This window comes from Podarcis liolepis (genome assembly GCF_965112155.1).
Source record: "Podarcis liolepis genome assembly, chromosome: 12".
NCBI classification, from domain to species: Eukaryota; Metazoa; Chordata; class Lepidosauria; order Squamata; family Lacertidae; genus Podarcis; species Podarcis liolepis.
The window spans coordinates 16,341,786-16,364,258 of NC_139563.1; the positions used below are offsets into that span (position 1 = coordinate 16,341,786).

Below are 22,473 nucleotides of genomic sequence, written 5' to 3' on the forward strand. Positions count from 1 at the left end.
AATTCCCAGTGTTGACATGAGTGCTTCTGCCAGCACATCCTTTACTACCTAAAACACCAGGGAAGAAAGGAGTAACCTCTCGCCAGCCCCATCACTAAACAAAACAGGGCAGGCATAGACTTGCCTTCTGCTGTGTTGTCTCTAAAGATAAGCTACCTGATGCGGGAATAAGAAGTCCCATGACAAGATACTAAGCAGAACAACTCATCAGAGGCTGGAAATATTTAATGGCACAAGGCTGAGACACACAATATTCAAATAAGAGTACTGAAGATGGTCAATGACAGTAATCTTAAAAAAAAGAGGAAACCCTAACTCTATTAGACATGATTTAAAGAAAACAGAAAACTTAATTTTGTGCTTCTACAAAGTGCTAGGTACCATCTAGTTAAACGTAATCATGATCAGCTAGGCAGAACCAACAGTAGTTCCGTTGGGAAATTAGTCACAGTTATTGAGCTAGTTTGGGACCATAATCCAGAGCTTCAGCTTGGCAAATAGTGAAAGACTGACAGAGGGCAAAATCCTGCTTGAGAAGTAAGCACCACTGTGGAGTCAAGCTCTTTAAGATGACACAAATGTAGTGCTGACAGCACTGCTATAGAGGAGGAGGACCCCAAGTTATTTTGGTATCTGTCACACACGATTGCATCTAATTTGAGCCGGCAGCAAATATCATCGTATAACCCACGAAGGGTCTTTGGCAGTGTGTGGGTTTTCTGGGCCAAGAATAGCCAGTCCTTTTGTTCTCTTCCCAGCGGCAAGATATCTGAAAGTCAACAAAGCATGCACCATTAGTCTACCGTTCATTTGCAATTGTCTGTTCAGCATATAAGTGTAGGGAATATTAGGAGTCTCCAATTCTCAGGACTCAATGGGCAAAAGTGATGCTTTCGTTTTGAACTGTACTGGGATCGTTATTGATAAAGGGCAATTCAGAAACAGCACATGTCATTCTGAAAAATGTTTTTATTTTAGACAGCATCAAAGTCTCTGGAGCTCCTTTCACTTGATGCTGGAGGGTTGTTCAAGCTGGAGAAGTAGAGCATATTTGTATGTACGCATTGCTCAGTCTGCAATTCATGCTTGGCTTGCTTATGAGTTATTCTAGGGCTTCACCACAGTCCCAATGACACCTTAGCATACTGCCATCCAACTAGCTAGATTTGATTCACAAATCTAGGGTCTGTGTAAGTTTTACACATCCAACTGTTTTGTCCCACTATCCCATTCAATAGCCCCATGCCACAGGAAACCCACAATCCTGAAAATTAAAGGGCTGTGTGGCAAACATCAGTTCCCCCCCACTCCCCTTTTGGGTTTCGGAAAGCTATCTGAGAATTCTCACACTTCCCGGTCAGGCACACAAACTCACTTGTTGGCTGCTTCTACGAGGTTATCTTTGGAGACTGCAAAAAGATGCTCTCTGTGCCTCTGCTTCATATCATCGGAGATCCCGTACAAAAAGGTATTCATTCCTACAAAGAATTCACAAATGTTAAGAAAACTAACTTGATTCTTAAGAGTGAAAGCAGCAGGTGGCAAACCACACCTCAATCCTGCAGCTCCTACTTTTAGACAGATCTGTTTCATAACGCACTGAGCTCACTCTCAATTCTTCTGGAATGGCATATGTAGCCAAGAATCATGCAACAAATTTTAGATAATTTCCCCATGTTGGAAATGCCTGATAATGTCAAACTCTTTTTGGCTGCAATTTAGACATATGAAACTGGGTCCGCCCCCACTCAAAAGCATCAAAGATAACTGAAATATGTGCAAAATCATATTTTGGCTTTCAGGCTGATGGCTATTTTGATCCAGGAAAGGCTATTCGCTCTACTCATTTGGCTCAATCCCAAGCTAAGAAGTCAACATACCTTTATCCGATGGTGCTTGGGGGGCATCCACAGATGCAAACATGGCAAGCTTGGCTTCGTCAATGTCTTGCTGCGTGAATTTTCCTGCCTTGGCCCATTCGGCGGCCTTTTCAAAAGTAGACAAGGTACCCATTGAATTTGGATCCCTAAAAATGCACGGAAGGCACAGGTAAGTTTATACAGCCAGGTTTTTTTACAGAGAAACGACACCACAAAGCGACTTGCCCTTGTTCAAGTGGTTGCTTTTCTAGCTTTGCCTCACACTGTGATCACAAATAGATGAAAACCCAGCTGTTAAAAAGCAGTGTTGACTTCTGAAGGGTATTTCTGTCCCAATGACATCGTATTGAGCAGGTTCTTACAACAAATAAATCTGTTGGGTTCACTGAACTTCGAAAGCTTGAAATCATAGGAACATAGGAATGTGCTTCAAACTGAAATAGACCTTTGGCCAATCTAGCTCCATATTGTCTACACGGACTGGCAGCAACTCTCCAGGGTTTCAAATGGGGGCCTTTCCCATCCCTACCTGGAGATGCCGGGGATTGAACCTGGGACGTTCTGCATGCAAAGCAGATGCTCTAGCGTTGAGCTACAGCCTTCCCCTGCCACTGACCTCAGGACTGGATCCATATATTCTGTACATCCCAACACTTATGAGCCACACAGTGCTGGCATTCTGTTCAGCACTGCAAAAGTGGAAAGCAATTACGCAGCTTTCCCACCACTGACATGTTCGTGCTTTTTACATTATGGGATTTCCTCGCAATTTAAAAGCACTGATCTGAGTGCTCTGGGGCAGATGGCAATAATCTACTTTCCCTTTACCACTCAATGACTTGTACAATTCCAGTTCCTGAACGCATTTTATTTGGCAGAGAATGCTGGTTTACAACCCCCCCCCAAAAAAAAACCCCAAGAACAGTCAAAGGAAGACATTGTGGTTCTACTCAGTCAACTTGTTACCTATAGGAGTAGAAACTGAATATGCCATTACTGGCAAGTTGGGCACCACCTCCATATGCACCTCCTTTCTCTCTAATTTCCGTATGTAGAAATTTAGCCGTCATTAGACGGGCGAGGATGCGAAGGCTGAAAAAAGAGAGAGATCGTTAGTGAACAAGAGATTCCTACATTGCAGGGGGTTGAGGCTAGATGACTCTTCCAACTCTTCAACTCTGATTAAGATGCTCTCTCCCTGACCCTTCCTTTTTTCCTCACCACCATCATCATTATTATTATAAGTCTGAATGAACAAATGTACCTAATAGGCAAAATTTCAGATTCAGTAAGATTTTATAACTTGTCTCCCCACAGAAGTCAAGATCTCTGATCTCCACATTTCCATACCACATTTTTTCTCCTTTTTAAAAGCACAAGACTTATGCGTGTAAGGGAATGTGCTTCTCCAAGTGGAAGTTTTAATGCACTTGCTAGATCATGGTGCCCTCTAGCTGCTGCTAAGACTCCCAACTCCAGTTAGCAAGGCCAGGTAAGGATGATAGGAATAGTAGCAGTGACGACCCCTGTCCTAGGCATCCCTTGGGGAGAGTGAACTGGGGACCCCATAGGCAGAATCAGTGCCAGCTACCTGGTTCCTTCTTGCTGCTCCAAAGCAGCGCCTCCGCCTAATGAGTGCCAGGAGAGCACAGGTGTCATTAGCACAGAAGTGGTCCCTTATCAGCTGCTGTTACCTTGGCAGCAATGCCCCCTGAAGACACACATGGGAAGCAGTGTTGCTGAAGCCACACCCCCAAGCAAAGCTTGTGAGCCAAACCCACCTGTGCCCCACAGATGCTCTCCTGAGCTGAGAGGAAGGAAGCAACACAGAGCGAACAGGCAAGTGGGGGAAAGAAAGCCTGATTTTGTGAGCTGTGGGTCACCCTGCCTGTGAGTCCAGACATAAATGCACTACCTCTAACTCAGAATACACCCCAGTGTTTTGAAAGCAAACGTCTTCCCAAGAGCACCGTAGGCTATTTCTGAATGCAGTTCTCAACACAGCCGCAACTGGAGATTTCTTTTATTCAACTCGCGCACCATTTCCAAATCTGTTTGGCATCACTTCCCATCATCCTACCTTGCGTGGTCCGGGGCTGTAAAGGGAACTGTCCGAACGCAGGCGCCAACGTAATTGACAGGGAAGGGCAGAAGGAAATGAGTCTTCATCTGGCATGGCTGGAAAGTGGGATCCTGGAGGAAAAGTCACATTGTGTTTCATTTAGATCACCTCTGGAAGAGAGTGTGTAGAGAGAACGTGGGCACTCAATTTTAGGTGACTGCCTCTTCTTACCCATTCAAGAGCATCAAAAGGAGTCCAGAAAGGTTAATAGTCAATTCTGCATTTGGTTACTTGGAGAGAGAAGGAAGGAGGAAAATGAGATCGCAGAGTCTCAATGTGATTGCTTGGAGGGCTCAGAACAGCCAACAGCAAGGGAGAAGAGGGAAAGCATTTTAAGAATTTGATGCCCCTTATTATTGTTTTTTAAAGGCAGTAGTTGTCAAAGGCAAGGAACAGCTCAGCACAGCCCCACATTTGAAGGGGGCACAGTTTGCAAAGGGGATGTGCATTTCCCAGGCGTACAACAGAATACACTTTCACTTGACATGTAACTAACTCTCTTCTCCCTCCCTCCCTAGCCTAGCGTTGCCTTTTATAAGCAATGAAGGCAGGGCTTGGGTTACCCTCTAATTTCTGGACACAGCCCAGCAACGTTAGTAGCTTTAGAAATATAACTTTATGAAGGCCCAAGTGGGGATCAATCAGGAGACAATCTTTGGAATACAAGAGAAGGCTTTTTATATTCCATTCAACTTTTTTTAAAAAAGATCTTGTATGCCACTTTGAAGAACTTTCTGGAGGCAAAAAATGTTTCAGAGATGGGTCATAGCTAAGTCGTCGTCCTCCAACCAGTTTGTGGGGCAAAAATTGCACCCTAGGTGCACCTGCGATTGTTGAATTTACATAGAAGGAGGTCTACAATGAAGTCTTTCTTGGGTAGCGACAGAAAAGTGACGGCTCCAAAAATCTGCTAGACTCCAACTCCCATCAACCCTGACCACTGGGCTATGCAGACAGGGGCTGATGGGAGTTGGAGACCAACAACAATAGGGCACAGGATTGCCATTTTAGTTCTAAGACATTTTTCCTGTGCAGGTGACAAACAACATCCTCGATTGCCAGCCACTTATCACTGACCGTTGTTCTTCTCATAAATGAAGAAAGCACTCAAACAAAACAAAACAAAACAACTCTAAGAAATCTTGATTTTTGCCACTGGGGTGGTTTTTCCTTTTCTGTCCAGCCAGTATGGAGAAATATTTCTAAAAGAAGAACCAACTCATGGAAGCAGAATTGGGTGCCACCAGCACACAATTGTTTTTTTGGGATGGGGAACATTTTACTTCCCCCAAGCTTCTACCCGATTTTAGCTTCCTGCTAAGGCTTCAAGTTCCCCCAAAAAGTGACCGTAAAGGAACACATTAATCTTCAGAGCAGTAAGGCTCAATTTGGGGAGTAGTGACAAATACTGGCAACTTCGACCTAAGGCAAATGAGCTAAGACTCACCGTAATGAGCTTCCTGGTGATCTGGGAGCAAGCAAGCGCCTCACTGCCATCGGTTTTGGGGTCTGAAGGTTTCTACAAAGAGAGAACTTGGTTGAAACAAGAGATCCGATTGGTTTCTCCCAAGTAACCAGCACAGCTTCCCCAAGCATTTCCTTTCTGCTGTGTCCAATATTTTGCTGCTGATCACACTAAGGGTTGCATTCAAAACATGTCCTGCAGGCAGTGCTAATGTTGGGGTACCCTGTGAGGATTACAATGTAAGACAGGGGTGGGAAGCCTCCGGGTCAGGGGCCAAATGTGGCCCTCCGTGTCTTTCTATCTGGCTCTCCAAAAAACCCCTCTCCCCAGGCTGAATCCCTCTAGGGCATCTGCTTTGAGCCCCCAGTGTTTCTGCCTAACTTATACTGTAATAATGCATGAATGGAGAATGGGGATATGAGTTTGTACAGGAACTTGGGATTTGGGGCCAAAATGCAGCCTATTGCACAAAGCTAATGCTTTTGATGCTTTTGAATTATGGTGCTGGAGGAGGCTCTTGAGAGTCCCATGGACTGCAAGAAGATCAAACCTATCCATTCTCAAGGAAATCAGCCCTGAGTGCTCATTGGAAGGACAGATCCTGAAGCTGAGGCTCCAATACTTTGGCCACCTCATGAGAAGAGAAGACTCCCTGGAAAAGACCCTGATGTTGGGAAAGATGGAGGGCACAAGGAGAAGGGGACGACTGAGGATGAGATAGTTGGACAGTGTTCTCGAAGCTACCAGCATGAGTTTGACCATACTGCAGGAGGCAGTGGAAGACAGGAGTGCCTGGCGTGCTCTGGTCCATGGGGTCACGAAGAGTAGGACACGACTAAATGACTAAACAACAACAACAAAAGGGTCACAGCCATTGCTCTGCCCACACCCAACTCTGGCATGTGGCCCCCAGAAGGTTCTCTATAAAGGAATGCGGCTCCCAGGCTGAAACAGGCTCCCACCTAGGCAATGAGAACAGCCAAAGCAGAAGTGACATGGGCTATCAGAAGTGACACCCCTCCCCCAGCCTTCCATCCCTCCTCTGGCTTTAAAAAACTGCTGCAGGGGCCTTCATACATTATTGGAGCTCTGTAGGACATTTCCCCTGATCTAAATCCCCATCCCACTCCCAGAAGCTATCTGGCTCACTGGGGAGAAATACAAGCACTGTTGGGGTATCTCCCTCCACGGAGCTAACAGCATCTTTGGAGGGAAGCAGTCTATGTCTTCTCTCCCTCTCAATACTCCTCAAATTCTATTGCACAGATCAAATTTGGACACCATCAGCAACACGTAGAATTCAGCTGTAGTATCAATGAACCAAAAGGCACTGCCCCTTCTCATCTCAGCCTCAGCTCCCTCTGGAAGGGATGGAAGAATAGTACTTGAAACATGCTAACATTTGTAGGAACCACAGCAGGAAGGAAATGTGAGAGAGCAGGGGGAGGCGCTCTTGACAGCCCGTGTTGCAGTATTTGTATTTCCACAAGCTACAGAAAAATGCACCGGATATGTAGCCAATTCTGCCTCTCACTTGCATGAGAACTGGAAAGTCACCTGCAACGCAAACGCTTTCTCTGCTAAACCTGCTTTACCTCAATCACATGGGGGCGGATAGGCTTGCGTTCCTTTTTACTCCGGGCGATGCCCTTTATGAACCTTTCGACGGCTTTCACAGCATGTGGCATCTGCTGAGGGGTGGCGTTCACTGAACACCTAGGCAGAAATAAAATTGCATCTAGTTGCATGCACAAACACACCGTCTGCGAGGAACAAACTGTGTTTTTACACCTCCCCAATTTTCCGAATCGAGTTCTGTTTAGCCATCAAATATCACCGGCTTTAAAAAATGCTGGGTGGACTTTAATTCTGGTCTCTGAGTGCTCTGCGTGGTGAGGGCAGTATGCAGCCAGGCTTCCCTCCAACTCTGAAGCTGAAGAGGCTCAGCAGGGAGGTTTCAGAGGTCCTGGCAGCAGCGCTGCAACTTCCCCAGCTACAAAGCTGGGAGATTATTTATTTATTTTATAGCCCACCTTATTCGCTCCAAGGTGGTGTACATGGTTCTTCCTCAATCGCCATGCCCTGCCCTGCAAGGTAGGGTCAATCCTAGGGGCAGTGACTGACCCAAGGTCACCCAGTGAGCTTCACTGGTCAAGCAGGGATTTGAACCCTGGTCGCCCAAGTCCCAGTCCAACACTCTATTTGCTACATTATGACACTCCCCTCATTGCAATGCCTTCCCAAGCTAGGTCAATGCACTTGATGCTGCCTAAAATCAGAAGCTGTGTTCAAACCGCGGTAAGCCAAGCAATCACACTCCCTTCTTCTCCCTGCTGGTAAGAGGGATGGAGACCAGAATTCTTGCTTTGAACAGCCAAGAGTTGTGGACTCCCAAGGCCGCCGTCTTGAGAAGTAGTATGTTATTTGCCAGCTGCATTTATACAGAACCTTCCTGGCCAAGGAACTCAAGGCAGTTCAGTTTTAAAATACTACGAACAAGCAAATAGTGAAACACAGAATAAGAGTGTTCTCTCGGGTCAATGGAGGGAGGGTGCTCAATAATTCGCCTTTGTTGCTGATGGTTGCATCGGCAACAGATTTCATGTACTCCCCCCCCTCCTGCAGACCAACGAGCAGTGTTTCCAAACTATGTAAAACTGTAATTTACTTTCAAAAAAAATCCTTATTTAATGCTTTCGTTTGGCACTAGAGTTTCGGATGCTTGAATTCCTGGATAATGCTCAAGAAGGCAGACTAATGCTCTCTTAAATGCTCACTGCCTGCTAACTGAATGCTCTGTGGAGTACCTGTCTCTCACACGGTTGTATACATGCAAGATTCACCATTACGAGGCATGGGGGGAAGCCAGCAAAGGACTTAGAAATCCACTCGGGACTAGCTTAGGGTCGCATCAGGTGAACATTAACAGAGCCTCACCGCATGTTGTCACTGTTTAAGAGGTATTTCTTGATGCGTGGCAATTTCCGCAGCACTGGCTTAATGTCGGACATTTCTGCAATCCTCTTCATCAATCTCACCTGAACGGGATTGGGGCAGCAGGGAGGAGAGAGGGAATGAATAGTAAAGCAAAAGCAATGAAACCCACCAAGCAGACCTGAGACCTTAAAATATGTGACTATAAACCACCCCACAAATCTTCCCCACATATGGCTGCTGGGAATTTTCCCCTTGTTTCAACGTGCTTCTCTAGAAACCTCAGGCAAGAACCCCAGTCAGAACTGAGACAGCGGTGTACAGGCTACATGAGAGATTGCTTCAATCTCTGTGGAGTTGCTGCTGTTAGGCAGAGCGCACAGCACTGGGCTGGCTAGACAAATCAGACACCTTCATCTAAGCCAGTTCTCCTCTTCCAGAATGATGGAAGCATTCTCCTTTCGGCTGTCCCCTTACCTGCTCCATGCCGTTAAACATTTCCTGCAGCTCTCCGGCTGGCGTCAGGGTTCTGCTGGCTCTAATCGAGGCGTACATGTGCCCAGAATCGGGAATCCCGTTTGAGAGCTCTTGAGCCGTCATCTTGACTAGAACCTTGAAGTGTTCCTCATCTTCAAAGTGAGGGCTGCAGAAAGTGGAGAGAGGAAGCAGAAAGGCATCAGTTTGGGGGTGGGTGGGAGTCACAGCAGAAAAGCACTGAAAGGGCTTAGAAGCTGCCATCGCTGAAGACCAACTTCTTCCAAGTATAATCACCAAGAGTTGGGCAAAAAACTTCCAGCTATTACCACCAGCCCTGGTTGTTCTGCTGGAAGGTCTAGAGTGCTTTTCAGAGATGCTCTCAGCAGCTGCTTAGTTTTTAGGGCAATTTCTTCTCCTGAGCCTTCAAGTGGCCTGGCTACTGTGTTCTGCACCAGCCACGGCTTCTAGATTAGATATACAGTTGTACCTTGGGTTAAGAACTTCATTCTGGAGGTCCGTTCTTAACCTGAAACTGTTCTTAACCTGGGGTACCACTTTAGCTAATGGGACTCGGACAGACCCGGCCAATTTTAGACCAATTAGCCTGCTAAATGTTATCGGGAAGATCTATTCAAGATTTCTACTTAACAAATTAACGATCTGGATGGAAAGCAACAATATCATTGCAGAGGAACAGGCGGGTTTCCGCCCCGGAAGATCAACAACAGACCAAATCTTATGTTATAGTTTATAATTATTGTGTAATGTTTAATTCTGACTCTCAGTCGAATAAAGGAAATTGATTGATAGCTAATGGGACTTCCTGCTGCTGCTGCGCAGCCGCCACACGATTTCTGTTCTCATCCTGAAGCAAAGTTCTTAACCCAAGGTACTACTTCTGGGTTAGTGGAAGCTGTAAGCTGAAGTGACTGTAACCTGAGGTACCACTGTAAAGGCAGCCTATTTCTGGGCTCAGATAACCCAGCAAGGTACGTTTGAATCAAAAGCTTCTCAAGTACTCCATCCACCTGATGTGACTCCCACACAAGGAGAGCACTGCTGGATCAGGCCCACAGCCCATCTAGTCCAGCATCCTGTTTGCAAACCAACGCCCTGTGGGAGGTACACAAACAGGGACGGAGCATGACAGCACTCATTCCCAGACACTGGTAATCCGGGGGGGGGGGTACTGCCTCCAACAGGGGCGGCAATTTGTTCACCCAAGTTTGTTCACATCATGCTGAACGATGGTTGTGCATGACATCTTTAAGTGCTTGTGGACTGGGCTCATAGTTTGTTGGCAGAGTACATGCCTTGGATGTGAGAAGCTCCAGTTTAAGTCTGTTAAAGGAGAGGATCTCAGGCATTCAGGGAAACTGCTTTTCAGCCTGAGACTCAAAAGAAGGACTGCCAGTCACAGGAGACAACAGGCTGCCCCATGGACCAATGGTCTGCTTCAGCAGAATGAACCTTCTTATATTCATGGAGAATCATTGAGTTGGAAGGGACCACAAAGGTCCTCCAACCCCCCGCACTTTAGGAACCTTTTGCTCAATGTGGGGCTCAAATCCATGACCCTGAGATTAAGAGTCTTAGGCTCTACTAACAGAGCTATATTCTTTCTTTTTTAAAAGTAAGTTACCTTGTTATTAAACAAACAAAACAAATAAACAAAACCCATGCTTAATCCTGTACACATTTAGCTATGCACTTATTTCATTTTCAGGGTGATATGAAATGAATGGCCACATTTTGGAAAAGTTATTCTATTTTCTAGTATCTCCAAGTTTTGTGACATGTATCAAAAGCAAGCCATTTAGCTCTTTTAGCAGGAAAGCACACAACTGCAAACAATACACACACACAGAGAGAGAGAGAGAGAGAGAGTGTACCTGTTGAATATTTCACTCCAGATGTGCATCATGGCAGGCAGATTTCGATCCAGGCAGAGAGAAGAAAAGAGCACACCCTAAAGGAGACATTTAACAAGAAAACTCAGATCAGTAGACAAGCCAGTAAAGGTAAAGGTAAAGGTACCCCTGCCCGTACGGGCCAGTCTTGCCAGACTCTAGGGTTGTGCGCTCATCTCACTCTATAGGCCGGGAGCCAGCACTGTCTGCAGACACTTCCGGGACACGTGGCCAGCGTGACAAGCTGCATCTGGCGAGCCAGCACAGCACACGGAACGCCGTTTACCTTCCCGCTGGTAAGCGGTCCCTATTTATCTACTTGCACCCGGGGGTGCTTTCGAACTGCTAGGTTGGCAGGCGCTGGGACCGAACGACGGGAGTGCACCCCGCAGCGGGGATTCGAACCGCCGACCGTGCGATTGGCAAGTCCTAGGCGCTGAGGTTTTACCCACAGCGCCACCCGCGTCCCTAGACAAGCCAGTAAGAGATCCTCAAATAATTACTTAAGGAATAACAGCTATGTGCTCAGTTGTGATTCCCAGACAGTTATTTTCTGGGGATGGTGCCCTAGAAACATGAAGCAGTTCAGCAGCATTGCCGGTCATTAGTTAGGTTTGCATCTCATCTGCAGCAAGGAAGGCACTCACATCTCTAGCCAACACAGCCCCAACATGAAAGAGCACCAGGGCCACGTGACACCCGACCTGGAGACTGACTTACCTGCTCATACACGTCCAAGTGGGAGTCGTCCACGGTGATATGAGGGCAGACGGAAAGGCCCCCCGTTTTCAGATCTATCTCTTGAGCCTGTTCTCTGTAACTGAGAGCGCCGCAGCCCATTCTGCAAGAAGGAGAGAGCAAGTAGGGTGTGGACAGCAGGCCAAGCAAAAGCCTGAAGCATTTCATTATCTTCACTCCTGGCATTTATTTTGCACATGTTGGAAGAAGGGTTTTGGAAGCTGAGCCCTAAGAGGGATGGTAGAAAGAGCTGGGAAGGAGTAGCCTGGGGGATAGAAGACCTGAAGATTTAGGCAAAAGCCCAATGGCAACATTAGAGGAGGACATGCCAGGTGTCCTCTTAAAACCTGCTGGCCCAAAGAGCAGCAATCAGGAAGAGGGACTGCTGGAGCTTAGAAGGTCCCTGCAGCTTCTACGAGTAGCATAGGAGATTTGGGGGCAGCAACACTAAATCTTAGCAGCCAAGAAGAAATTATACCCAGCTCTGCGCAATCCCAGGAATGTAGCTCAGCAACCAAGTCTAGACAGCAACAGCTTTAGGGTTGTTATTTCTGTTACTGGAAGTTGCCTGTTGTTGAAGCAATCTTGTTGCATTTTTAGTATTGAAATGCAGTTTTTTGGTATGTTATTATATTTCTGCTTCGCTGCTATTATGAAATTGCTACGTTGTTTTGAAATTGTTACTGTGTTCTTGTTTCGCTATGTTATTATGAGACTGTGGTGTTTTGCTTGAGATGTTTCTTTGTTGCAAGCCACTTTGAGCATGCAATAAAATGAATGAATGAATGAATGAATGACTGACTGACTGAATGAATGAAAGGTTCCAAGGTTCAATCCCTGGGCATCTCCAGGCAGACTTGGGAGAGACCACCGCCAGTCAGTGTAAGGGAGGGATGGCAAAATCACTGGCCCTCCAGATGTGGCTTGACTGCTGCTTCCATCACCCCTGGCAGACAGCTGCAGCTGATAGGGGCTACACCTGGAAGGCTGCAGGTAAGCCACCCGAAATGGTACAAGGCACCTTCCTTTAGAGCTACAGGATCACAGAACTGTGGCATTGAAAGGGACCCAAATGGTCATTTAGTCCAACCCCCTGCAATGCAGCTGTGCTCTTCTTCTCCCAAAAACTTTGTGCCCCAAGTCGCCAGCCCCAGTACCAGAGGGCCTGCCCCACAATTGCTCAGAGAACTGTTTAATAACTTTCTTGGCCAAGGATATACATATTTTGTTCAAGCTCATTACACTATAAAGATAGACTGTAATACAGGGATGCAACAACAGTGGCAAGAGTATTGCTGGCTCAGAAATGGAAGCAAGAAGAAATACCAACGAAAGAAGAATGGCAGACAAAATTAATGGACTACGCAGAATTGGATAAGATGACAGGAAGGATTCAAAACCTGCGGGACCAGAGATTTACAGAAGATTGGAATATACAAGTTATTTGAAGAGCAACTGTAATCAACAAATAACGCTAGTAGGACTACAAGAAGTTTTATAAGGAGAAATATATGAAATATTGCAAAGAAGAGAGATATTAGTTATGAGATTTAAATGTAATAGTGAAAATAAGAAATGCAAATTAAGTAAATAGATTTGAAAATTTTCGGATGTGATTGATAGAAGTCCACAAAATTGTATAAGATGTAAAAGTATGTTCAATTATTGTTGAAAATGATATGTTGAAAAACTAATTTAAAAATTATTTAAGAAGTAGACTATAATACCATTAAACAAGCAATATCCACAACATGCACCCCAATAGTCTCCCCGTAAAAAATAATTTGAATTTAGGTCAACTCATCAACCCCAAAAGAGGGGAGAGGGAAGAGATAGTGGAATTCCAATAAACTGGAATGAAGTTTATTGCAGAGATAGCCCATGGGGTGCCCTGTATATGTTCATGGAATCTTAGAATTGTGCAGTTGGAAAGGTCCATGAGGGTCATCTAATTCAATCCCCTGCAATGCAGGAATCTTTTGCCCAACTTGGGCCAGAACTCGCAACCCTGAGATTAAGAGTCTCGTGCTCTACCAACTGAGCTATTCCGACCAAGCTGTTGTAGGACTATGCATCACATCAGCCCGAGAGAGTATGGTCGGTGGTCAGGACTGATGGGGAACTGGCAGTCCAACATCTGGAAGCACCACATGGGCTCTCTCTGGAATGAATCCCCAAAACACAAATAGAAAGCTCCTCCTTACTTGGTGATGACGTTGCAAAAAAGCGGGACGTAAGGCCGGAGCTCCTCCGGAAGAGTGTTCAGACTGGAAACCGCTCTGAAATACACCATGCCGTTTGTGGGCTGAGCGCAGTACTGGACCGGGACATCCTCAGCTACAGACAAACGAGAAGAACTCATCAATATATGGTGTCAGAATTGGAGACTGGAGGGAGCAGTGTTTCAGAAACAAGCCCGGCCTCCTTCGGAAATATAGAGCTCTGTACAATTCAAGCCCAAATCCTTCTCTTGGCTTGTATAAAAGCTCAGGACCCACAAGCCCATTCCAAGCTGCCCCACCTCCCAGGTTCGATCCCTTACATCTCTAGGTAAGAGTTGGGAGAAACTCCTTTCTGAAACCCCAAAGAGCTGCTACCAGTCAGTGTTGAAAATACTGAACTAGATAGACTTGTGGTCTGACTCAGAAGGAGACAGTTTCCTCGGAAAACGTGGGAAATGGAATGGAGCACCCAGAAAAATGGACTGGCTGGCTGCAGCCCTGGGCAGGAGCACTCACTGTGCAATGTTACGCAGGATCCTTTAAGACAGCTGCTAAAACCTCCCTGTCCCACCACAGTCTATCTGGATGCAAAAATCATTTATGTATACAGCGGACGCTCGGGTTGAGAATGCGATCCATGTGGGAGGCAAGGTCGCAATCCGCAGCATTCACAAACCGCAGCGCCGTGTCTGCGCATGTCGCAAATTGGTGCTTCTGCACATGCACAAAGCACGATTTAGCGCTTCTGCACATGTGCCAAAACCCGGAAGTAACCCGTTCCGGTACTTCCGGGTTTGGAGCGGTGCGCAACCCGAAATCACGTAACCTGAAGCGCCTGCAATCCGAGGATTGACTGTACATGACTTTAAATTGCAGTAATTTTATCTGTATGTTATCGATTATTATTTTACTGTCTCGAGACTTTTTGATTAGGCCATTTGTAAAATTTACTATATCCAGCAAGCATTACGTTGCAGAGCCCTCTCATACTAAACTGACGGCTGTCTGCATTTCCATCTGGGAAGGAACCCAGAGTGGTGTCAACAGCCTGTACCTCTGAGAAAGAGCTGCTATTCCAACACAAGGCTAACTACGTTCACAGGCTCTACGTTTTTTGTTTCATAATGGAACATCAGCATTGAGTGACTCTGTCTTACCTGTAAGTGACGTCTCCAGCTCAGTAAACACAATCCTAGGCTCAATATCCGAGACCTTCAGAGCCGGGAGGCAAGATGTGTCTTGAGGCTTGCTTTGCAGATCAAGCAGTTCCAACCCTAGAAGGAAAAGTGGAACGCCGGTCAGCGGTTCTGACAAAAACTATCCAACAGGGATTCCGGTTCAGCGGCAACAGGAGGGATTTGACAAGGTTCTCCTGGGAATTTAATGAATTTGCTTCCCAAACAGCTCCTGGTGGTTTTCAAAGTTAAGTCCCCTGCTGCCAAATTTTGGAGAGGCAATGGAATACAAATGGATACAAATCTCCCCTTCACTTATTTATTTCATTTAAAACTTTTATACTGCCCTTCATTGAGGGCACAGGGTGGTTCACAATATAAAAACACAAAAATAAACATCCGTTTACAAAGTGCGCGTTGACCTCAAATGGGAAACCGCAACGAATGTGGTTTAAATTTCTGTTATCTTTTAATACAGAAATGGGGAAAGGGGGAAAAGAAGTGTGCAGAGATCAACCACCAACTCAAGCTCACATCCTCTGTCTGTCTGTCCATCCCTCTATCCACATAAACGTGAGAGTGTCAAAGCAGGCAGAAAAACGGCCCACCTTTTTCATATGTCAGCTTCTTCTCTTCTTCAGAAAGGGCCTCAAGTTTTTCTTTCAGCTTTGCCGCTTCCATCGAGGTTTGCTTCTCATAGAAAGCCCCATCTGGACTCATCGACAGCGTCAGCCTATGGGGGTTACCCTAGTTGCCCAGGACCATGGCGAAGAAAACAGAAAATGGAGTGCCCATCAGTGCAAAGAACAGCCTGCTATTTTAAGACCTACCCTGGCCATCATGGGAGAGGAGAGGGGTGGTCTTCAGCCTGGGACACTTGGCTGACCACTGTCAAGAGACAGGGTGCTGGACGTGATGGACCTTTGCAAGTCCAGAGTCGTCGTCCCCTGCCCTGTAACTGGGTCCTTACCTTAAAGTACTGCTTCATCTTTTTCTGAAGAAACTGGGGGTCCTCCTTAAGGCACTGCCTGAACCGAGCCACTTTCTCGGCGATCTTTAGAAGGTCAACGGGGTCTCCTTCGTGGTTCCAACAGGAGGCAATATACTTGAGGGATGAGAAGAGGCGAGGAATTAGAAGCCAGCCATGGAAGGCAGGAGGACTGCTGCTCAGAGCAACCCTTGAAGAAGCGGCCATTTTGCCATCTACACCTGAAGATGCCTCTGCTTATGGAGCCCAACTTACAGGCCAGGCAAACACCCGAAAGGTAGGCCACAGACCAGGCTCTGCATGAGGAGAATGAGCCATAGTACAGTCACAGGACTTGAATGCACTGGTCCGTTCGCCAGTATCCCCAGTTAAAAGAACTTGAGTGTTTTGGAAGACCTCTGCCTCAGGTTTTGGATAGCCTCTGTCATTTGGAGCAGGAACATAGCCTGACATGGCAAAAGAAGGTTTGTTCATCTACCCTAGTTCTGTCTACTCTAAGCAGCATTGGCTCTCCAGAGGCAGAGAAAGGTCTTTCCCACCACCAGCTGCAGAATGGTTTAACTGGAGATGCCATGGGTTGAATCTGGGACCTTTTGCATGCAAACATGTTCTCTCTACCCCTGTTTTCCACTTGACCTGCCCTCCAAAAAGGTCCTGAGCTCAAGTCTAAGTATGTAAGATATCACTATCTTGCAGCTATCCAAACTTTATTCTGAAACGGTAGAGCTCCCTAAGAGAGGCTGTTCCAGAACAAAAAGACAAAAACACACACCATTTCATGCACATATGTAACATATAGGAAAAAAGGAAAAATGCATAACAAGAGTGGATAAAAATCAATGATTTTTTTTTAAAAAAAATACAATTGGATTATTTTGATTTAAATTGATTTTTTTAAAAAAAAATTAAATCAAATTTTTTTTATTTAAATCAGATTTTCAAAATAAAATGCTTTTGGATGAAAAATCTTTCTAAAGGTAGTTTTCTGTTTAAGTTACCTTATAGTCCAAAAAGGCTATTCATCAAGAAATAAGGATTTGTTTTAAGTTTTTCATGTGTGCTAAAATTCAGTTTAAGTATTTTTTTAAAAAGTTTAACCACATCAGTTAACAAACATGGATACATATGCTATAATGTTATTGCTTTAAATACATTGTTTAAATTGTTATTAAGGAAATGATTATTTTTCTCCTTCCAGTAAAGTACAGCAGAAAAGTTGCCCAATATAAAAAATAATTTCATAATTATCTGTCTATGTATTTCTAATAGTATAACCAAATCAGTAATTTTTGATATAAATGTAAAAACTATTCTGAAAATTTATTATTCCAAAAATGAAACTTTCCTCTGGTTGTAAATATTAAGATTATAGCAGCAAGAATGAGTATATCTGTAAGAAAAATGATTTAAATCAAGTCTTACTGACTTGTGATTTAAATCATGCTTTAAATCGTGATTTAAATCAATTTGATTTAAATCAAATCCACTCTGCACATAACCAAAGAAATACCAATGCCTGCAGGGGAAATCTGACAAAAAGATGATTTAGTTTAAAAACCAATGGCAAGATGGAACTCTTGACGTGATTATCCTGAATAAGGAAGGTGAACTTTAAAAGCTAACTGGACTTGGAACTGGCGAAATGCTGTCATTTCTACCTTGTGATCAACCCATTTCCTACCCCATTACACAGGAATATGACCAACGTATTAACAGGGTATTGTTAAGAAATGCTGTTAACTCGAGAGGGGACAAGCCATGGACCCATCAAAGGGGAAACAGCACTTACTGAAGTCAAAGCAAGTCCAAAACTAGTTGACTGATGCTTCATCTGGATTTCAATCTTGTGAAGCAGTGCTTCAATCCTTTCTTCCTCAAACCCGTTCCTTGGGAGAAAACAAACAAGCAAGCGGACAGTTAATATTGCTCTAAAAGCACACACGGAAGGGAGATTTCCACTCCCCAGAAAACATTAAAAAACAGGGAAAAAGAAAGACTCACACACTCAATGACTCACATACCCCCCAGCCACTACAAAACAAAACAAAACAAAACCCATCAGATTTACTTACTCAATAACTTCATCGACAGTCCTGGAAATAATTTGTTTCACAGTCTCAATGTTCTCTTCAGCGATCCCTTGAAGGCCAACGCTGAAATAAGCCTCTCTCGTGGAGCCGTTAAACCTGCAGAACACAGAAAACAAAGGAAAAATGTCTTGGCTGCTCACAGCAGGGGTGGGTAGACATTTTGCAATTCAAGGGCCACATCCTTTGAATTGTAGCCTCTTTGGGGCCACAAGACAGTTATGGGTGGAGCCTGAGAAAGTGGGTGGGGCAATAAAGGTGACCTTAACTTTGTAGAGAAGGCGACGTACTAGCTGTGCGCTACATAGGTTTGTGCAAAGAGAGAGACACACTTATTCTCCCCATCCAGGCAAGGAAGAGGCACCATCTCAGTGGAGGCATGTGTCCCAGCCAGGCAAAAGCACCCAAAGAAGGTGAACAGCAGGACTACCAAGGGGTGTGGCTTGCAGAGTCCCAAGGACCACACAGAAAGGCTTGGAAGATCCACATTTTGTTCCTAGGGACTAAGATTGCCCACTTCTGGCTTTCGGCCTTCGCTCTTGGGCAGCTGAGCCTTGAAAGAGTTGTGCCCCAGGAAGGGAAGGGCAAGTGGGAAAGAAGTGGCACGCTGTATTAAATGTGGTCCAGTGGCAGAAGAACAGCAGAGCCCAGACAGGGGGCATAAAGGCAAACAGCAAGGGTAGAAACACAGGCGAACAGCCCATTTGCCAGAAGGAAGCTATAACACAAAGCTATGAAGACTAGTTCTAAAATTTCAGGAAGCCAGAATTCATTTAGTGCATTTAGCACTAGTTAGAAGAGGGAAGTCCAGACATTCCACGAACTGAGATCCAGTCCACCAGGAATCCTGAGAAGGCGTGGGTCTGATCCAAGTTCCCAGGAGATTTTATCCATGAAATTACAGTACAGGTAATTTGCAATGAACACACATTTAACTTGTGCGCATTCAGCTTTATGCACTTGGCAAAAATGTTTTAAAAAGTTAAAAAGGTGGGTCGGCATCTGGGAGAAACTTTGGCAGCCCCATCATCCACTGAAGCCAACCTTTTGACTATATGTGATTCTGGCTTTGCACGCGCTCCCTCCCGGAACATAACTCCAAATTGAGAGTCACCTGCAGTTGGCGTGTTTTCACTTACTTGGCTGCTCTTGGCCTGAACTCTTTTCTCCCCCTCAAAGTCAAATCAGGGAACAGCAGCGTGAAATATTTCATTTGTGTCAGCCTAGTGTGACTGGATGTATGGAAGTGAAAGCTGGACCATAAAGAAGGCTGATCGCTGAAGAATTGATGCTTTTGAATTATGGTGCTGGAGGAGACTCTTGAGAGTCCCATGGACTGCAAGAAGATCAGACCTATCCATTCTGAAGGAAATCAGCCCTGAGTGCTCCCTGGAAGGACAGATCGTGAAGCTGAGACTCCAATACTTTGGCCACCTCATGAGAAGAGAAGACTCCCTGGAAAAGACCCTGATGTTGGGAAAGATGGAGGGCACAAGGAGAAGGGGACGACAGAGGACGAGATGGTTGGACAGTGTTCTTGAAGCTACCAGCATGAGTTTGACCAAACTGCGGGAGGCAATGGAAGACAGGAGTGACTGGCATGCTTTGGTCCATGGGGTCACGAAGAGTCAGACACGACTAAACAACAACAACAAACTGTGACTGGCCCAAAGTCAATCTGTAAACTTCGTGGCATGAGTGGGGATTTTGAACCCGGGTCTTCTGGATCCTAGTCCGACACTCTGATCATAACATCACATTGCCTTGTTGCAACCTTACTTCATGCCACTTGGAAGTCACAGTGTTAAGCAGCATATAAAATGGTTGGGTGGATTGGGGAGGGGGGAGGAAGAGTGAAATAAAGAGCAAAGTGTGCTTTGCCCCTATTTTAAATGCCCAACCTGAGTAATTTAATTAAAATACAACAAGTTGAACTAAAGTTGTGGGGCGAAGTCCTATACTGCTGCACGCAGCCAACGCACTTACCCAACATCTGGCGAAAAATCTGAACCCAGACCAGCCTCGATTAAAGCTTTATAAAAGGGGGAATTGGGGCCACCAACCAACAGCGAAGACAACAAGTTCAACGTGAAGGATTCGAAATTATCTGTAATGCTAAAAATAGAAAAAGTTAACAATATTACCATGGGATTCAGCATACAAAGGACGACAACGGCAGTTAAGACCAAACCAAAACCTGAATCCAGGTGCAGAGTTACACAAGCCTGGTCAAGTTATTCTGGCAAACAATGCAGAAAATGGGAGAGAGTCTTCTGCAACATTTTTATAGGTTCCGGAAACATTCTTAGTAGCTGTGGATTATCGACAGGAAGCTCTATAGATTACGTGCCACTCCCCACATTTGTTGTACGAAATCAATGAAGAAAATGGCCAAATAATTTGTCCTTTTACGACTCCTGAAATCAGGTAGCTGAGGAGCCACTTCAATCTACCCCAAAAGAAGGCTGACTGACCTACCTGAGCAGGCTGTGGTAAGTTTTATAACAAAGTAATACATGTGAATCACTTTTAACCTTCTAAAATGGGAATTGTGTCCAGTGCTGAGTTAGCTGTGGATTCACAGAACATTATGAGGGTGGGAAAGTGGCAATGGTGCCACAAGCCTATAGCTTTTCTTTTCTGTTTTTGCCCAAAGTTGTTTGCGAAAAAAGCCGAAATCACCAAAATCTACACTACTGGCATGGGCGATTTCTGCCCAGACACTGCTTAAAGAGGCTGAATACCAGCTATGTCCAGAAAATTCCGGACCTATGGCAACTCTGTTCCGCCATATTCTGCAAATGTGTAATCCCAACTCATCATATAACTTCAGGGATGTAACCTTCATGGCTTTTAATTGTCAGAGGACTGACAACACGGCAAAAGACAGCAGCGCCCCCTAGTGACAGCTCCACATCACTACTCAACCATGAAGCCTAGTGACTTTCTATCAGTCATTTACTGCCTGCTACTGAGTCTCAACTACCTGGTATGATTATTGTTGGGAGACAATGGACACTGCCCCAAGCTTTTGGGAGATGGGCAGACTGCTTTATAATGTAATAAAGAAAGGCAAGTTAGCCCTCTGAAAAACAACAATGACCACTGCACCCCTTTCTCAGCTAAGCCTTGCTGAAAAGAAAGTATGGGGGGGGGGGTAGGGAGCCACGATCCCAAGGGGAGAGGCTAAGCATCACCAAACTAGCCATTTTATGCTTTTGGTGACTGGGGTCAATATGCACTAAGCACAACTGGAGAAGGCAGAGATGGTGGGAGCCCAATGCAATGCATTTCAGGGTTCCCTGTTCAGCAGGGAACGGCAAGCTGTTTGAAACTCATCCATTTCCCATTCCACGTACTCTGCTAGGAGGTAGCTGACGCTGACCATCGACTGCTTCTTGGAGTCTGCAGCAAGCGAATCAGTCCCACAGGTCACATGGTGTTCCCTCTGCAAAAGAGAAACCGATGATTTGAGAAGGCAGGGGAATGCAGCCCTCTCTCTCTGCCTCCAATATATGGAAGTGCCAGAGTTAAGCTCACTGGCAAGAGACGCCTGAGAGCGAGATGCTGTAGCTGAGCATGTGCAACCTTACACTGAATCAGACCATCGGCCCAGTATACCTGAAGAAGTGTCTCCACCCCCATCGTTCAGCCCAGACACTGAGGTCCAGCTCCAAGGGCCTTCTGGCGGTTCCCTCTCTGTGAGAAGAAAAGTTACAGGGAACCAGGCACAGGGCCTTCTCGGTAGTGGCACCCTCCCATCAGATGTCAAGGAAATAAACAACTATCTGACTTTTAGAAGACATCTGAAGGCAGCCCTGTATTGGGAAGTTTTTAACATTCGGTGCTTTATCGTGTTTTTAGTATTCTGTTGGGAGCTGCCCAGAGTGGCTGGGGAAACCCAGCCAGAAGGGCGGGGTAATAAATTATTATTATCTAGTCCAGCATCCTGTTCTTACATTGGTCAACCAGGTGCCTGTGGGAAACCCAAGGAGCAGTACCTGAGCAGAAAAGCACCGTCCCATCCTGTGGTTTCCAGGTATTCAGAAGCACGACTGCCTCCAACTGTACAAGCAGAGAATCACCCAGCACAGTAAAGGCTCGACTGGCTGTGGATCCCCAAAGTCTCAGGTAAGGGTCTTTTTCCAGCCCTGCTTCCCCAAGATCTATTCACTGAAGATAGCAGTCTTTCAGAGCATTTGCACTGCATGCAGAAGGTCGGAGGTTCAGTCAACCAAACAGGCATCTTCAGGCTCTGGCCTGAAGCACTGAAGAGTTGCTGCCAAACAGTGCAGACAATTCTGAGCTACATGGACCAATGGTGTGACTCAGTGTAAGGCAAAGCTGCCCATGAACCCAGCCTCTTCCACCCGAGGTAAAACAGGCAGCTAAAAAAAAAAAAATAGAGACAGGGCCTTCTCTGCAGTGGGGCCCATACTGGGCAACTCCCTCCCCCTATGGGTACCTGCCTGGTG

The 22,473-nt window shown here is 45.6% G+C and overlaps 1 protein-coding gene across 2 annotated transcripts in view; it reads right to left on the minus strand.

Annotated features, from left to right (window-relative positions):
- Nucleotides 1–207: 207 nt before the first annotated feature.
- Nucleotides 208–22,473, minus strand: part of PITRM1 (pitrilysin metallopeptidase 1) — a 31,044-nt gene continuing 8,778 nt past the window's right edge. For both annotated transcript variants that reach the window (XM_083466691.1, XM_083466690.1), the window contains exons 9-27: nt 21,358–21,446; nt 19,985–20,113; nt 17,984–18,097; nt 17,701–17,797; nt 15,894–16,028; nt 15,532–15,670; nt 14,906–15,022; nt 13,731–13,863; nt 11,509–11,629; nt 10,771–10,847; nt 8,879–9,044; nt 8,405–8,505; nt 7,063–7,183; nt 5,450–5,521; nt 3,961–4,073; nt 2,847–2,972; nt 1,881–2,026; nt 1,376–1,478; nt 208–769 (exon numbers count right to left, since the gene is read on the minus strand). In XM_083466691.1, the coding sequence (XP_083322817.1) occupies nt 676–769; nt 1,376–1,478; nt 1,881–2,026; nt 2,847–2,972; nt 3,961–4,073; nt 5,450–5,521; nt 7,063–7,183; nt 8,405–8,505; nt 8,879–9,044; nt 10,771–10,847; nt 11,509–11,629; nt 13,731–13,863; nt 14,906–15,022; nt 15,532–15,670; nt 15,894–16,028; nt 17,701–17,797; nt 17,984–18,097; nt 19,985–20,113; nt 21,358–21,446 (2,193 nt within the window). In that variant the 3' untranslated portion in view covers nt 208–675. The remainder of the gene's footprint in view (nt 770–1,375; nt 1,479–1,880; nt 2,027–2,846; nt 2,973–3,960; nt 4,074–5,449; nt 5,522–7,062; nt 7,184–8,404; nt 8,506–8,878; nt 9,045–10,770; nt 10,848–11,508; nt 11,630–13,730; nt 13,864–14,905; nt 15,023–15,531; nt 15,671–15,893; nt 16,029–17,700; nt 17,798–17,983; nt 18,098–19,984; nt 20,114–21,357; nt 21,447–22,473) is intronic.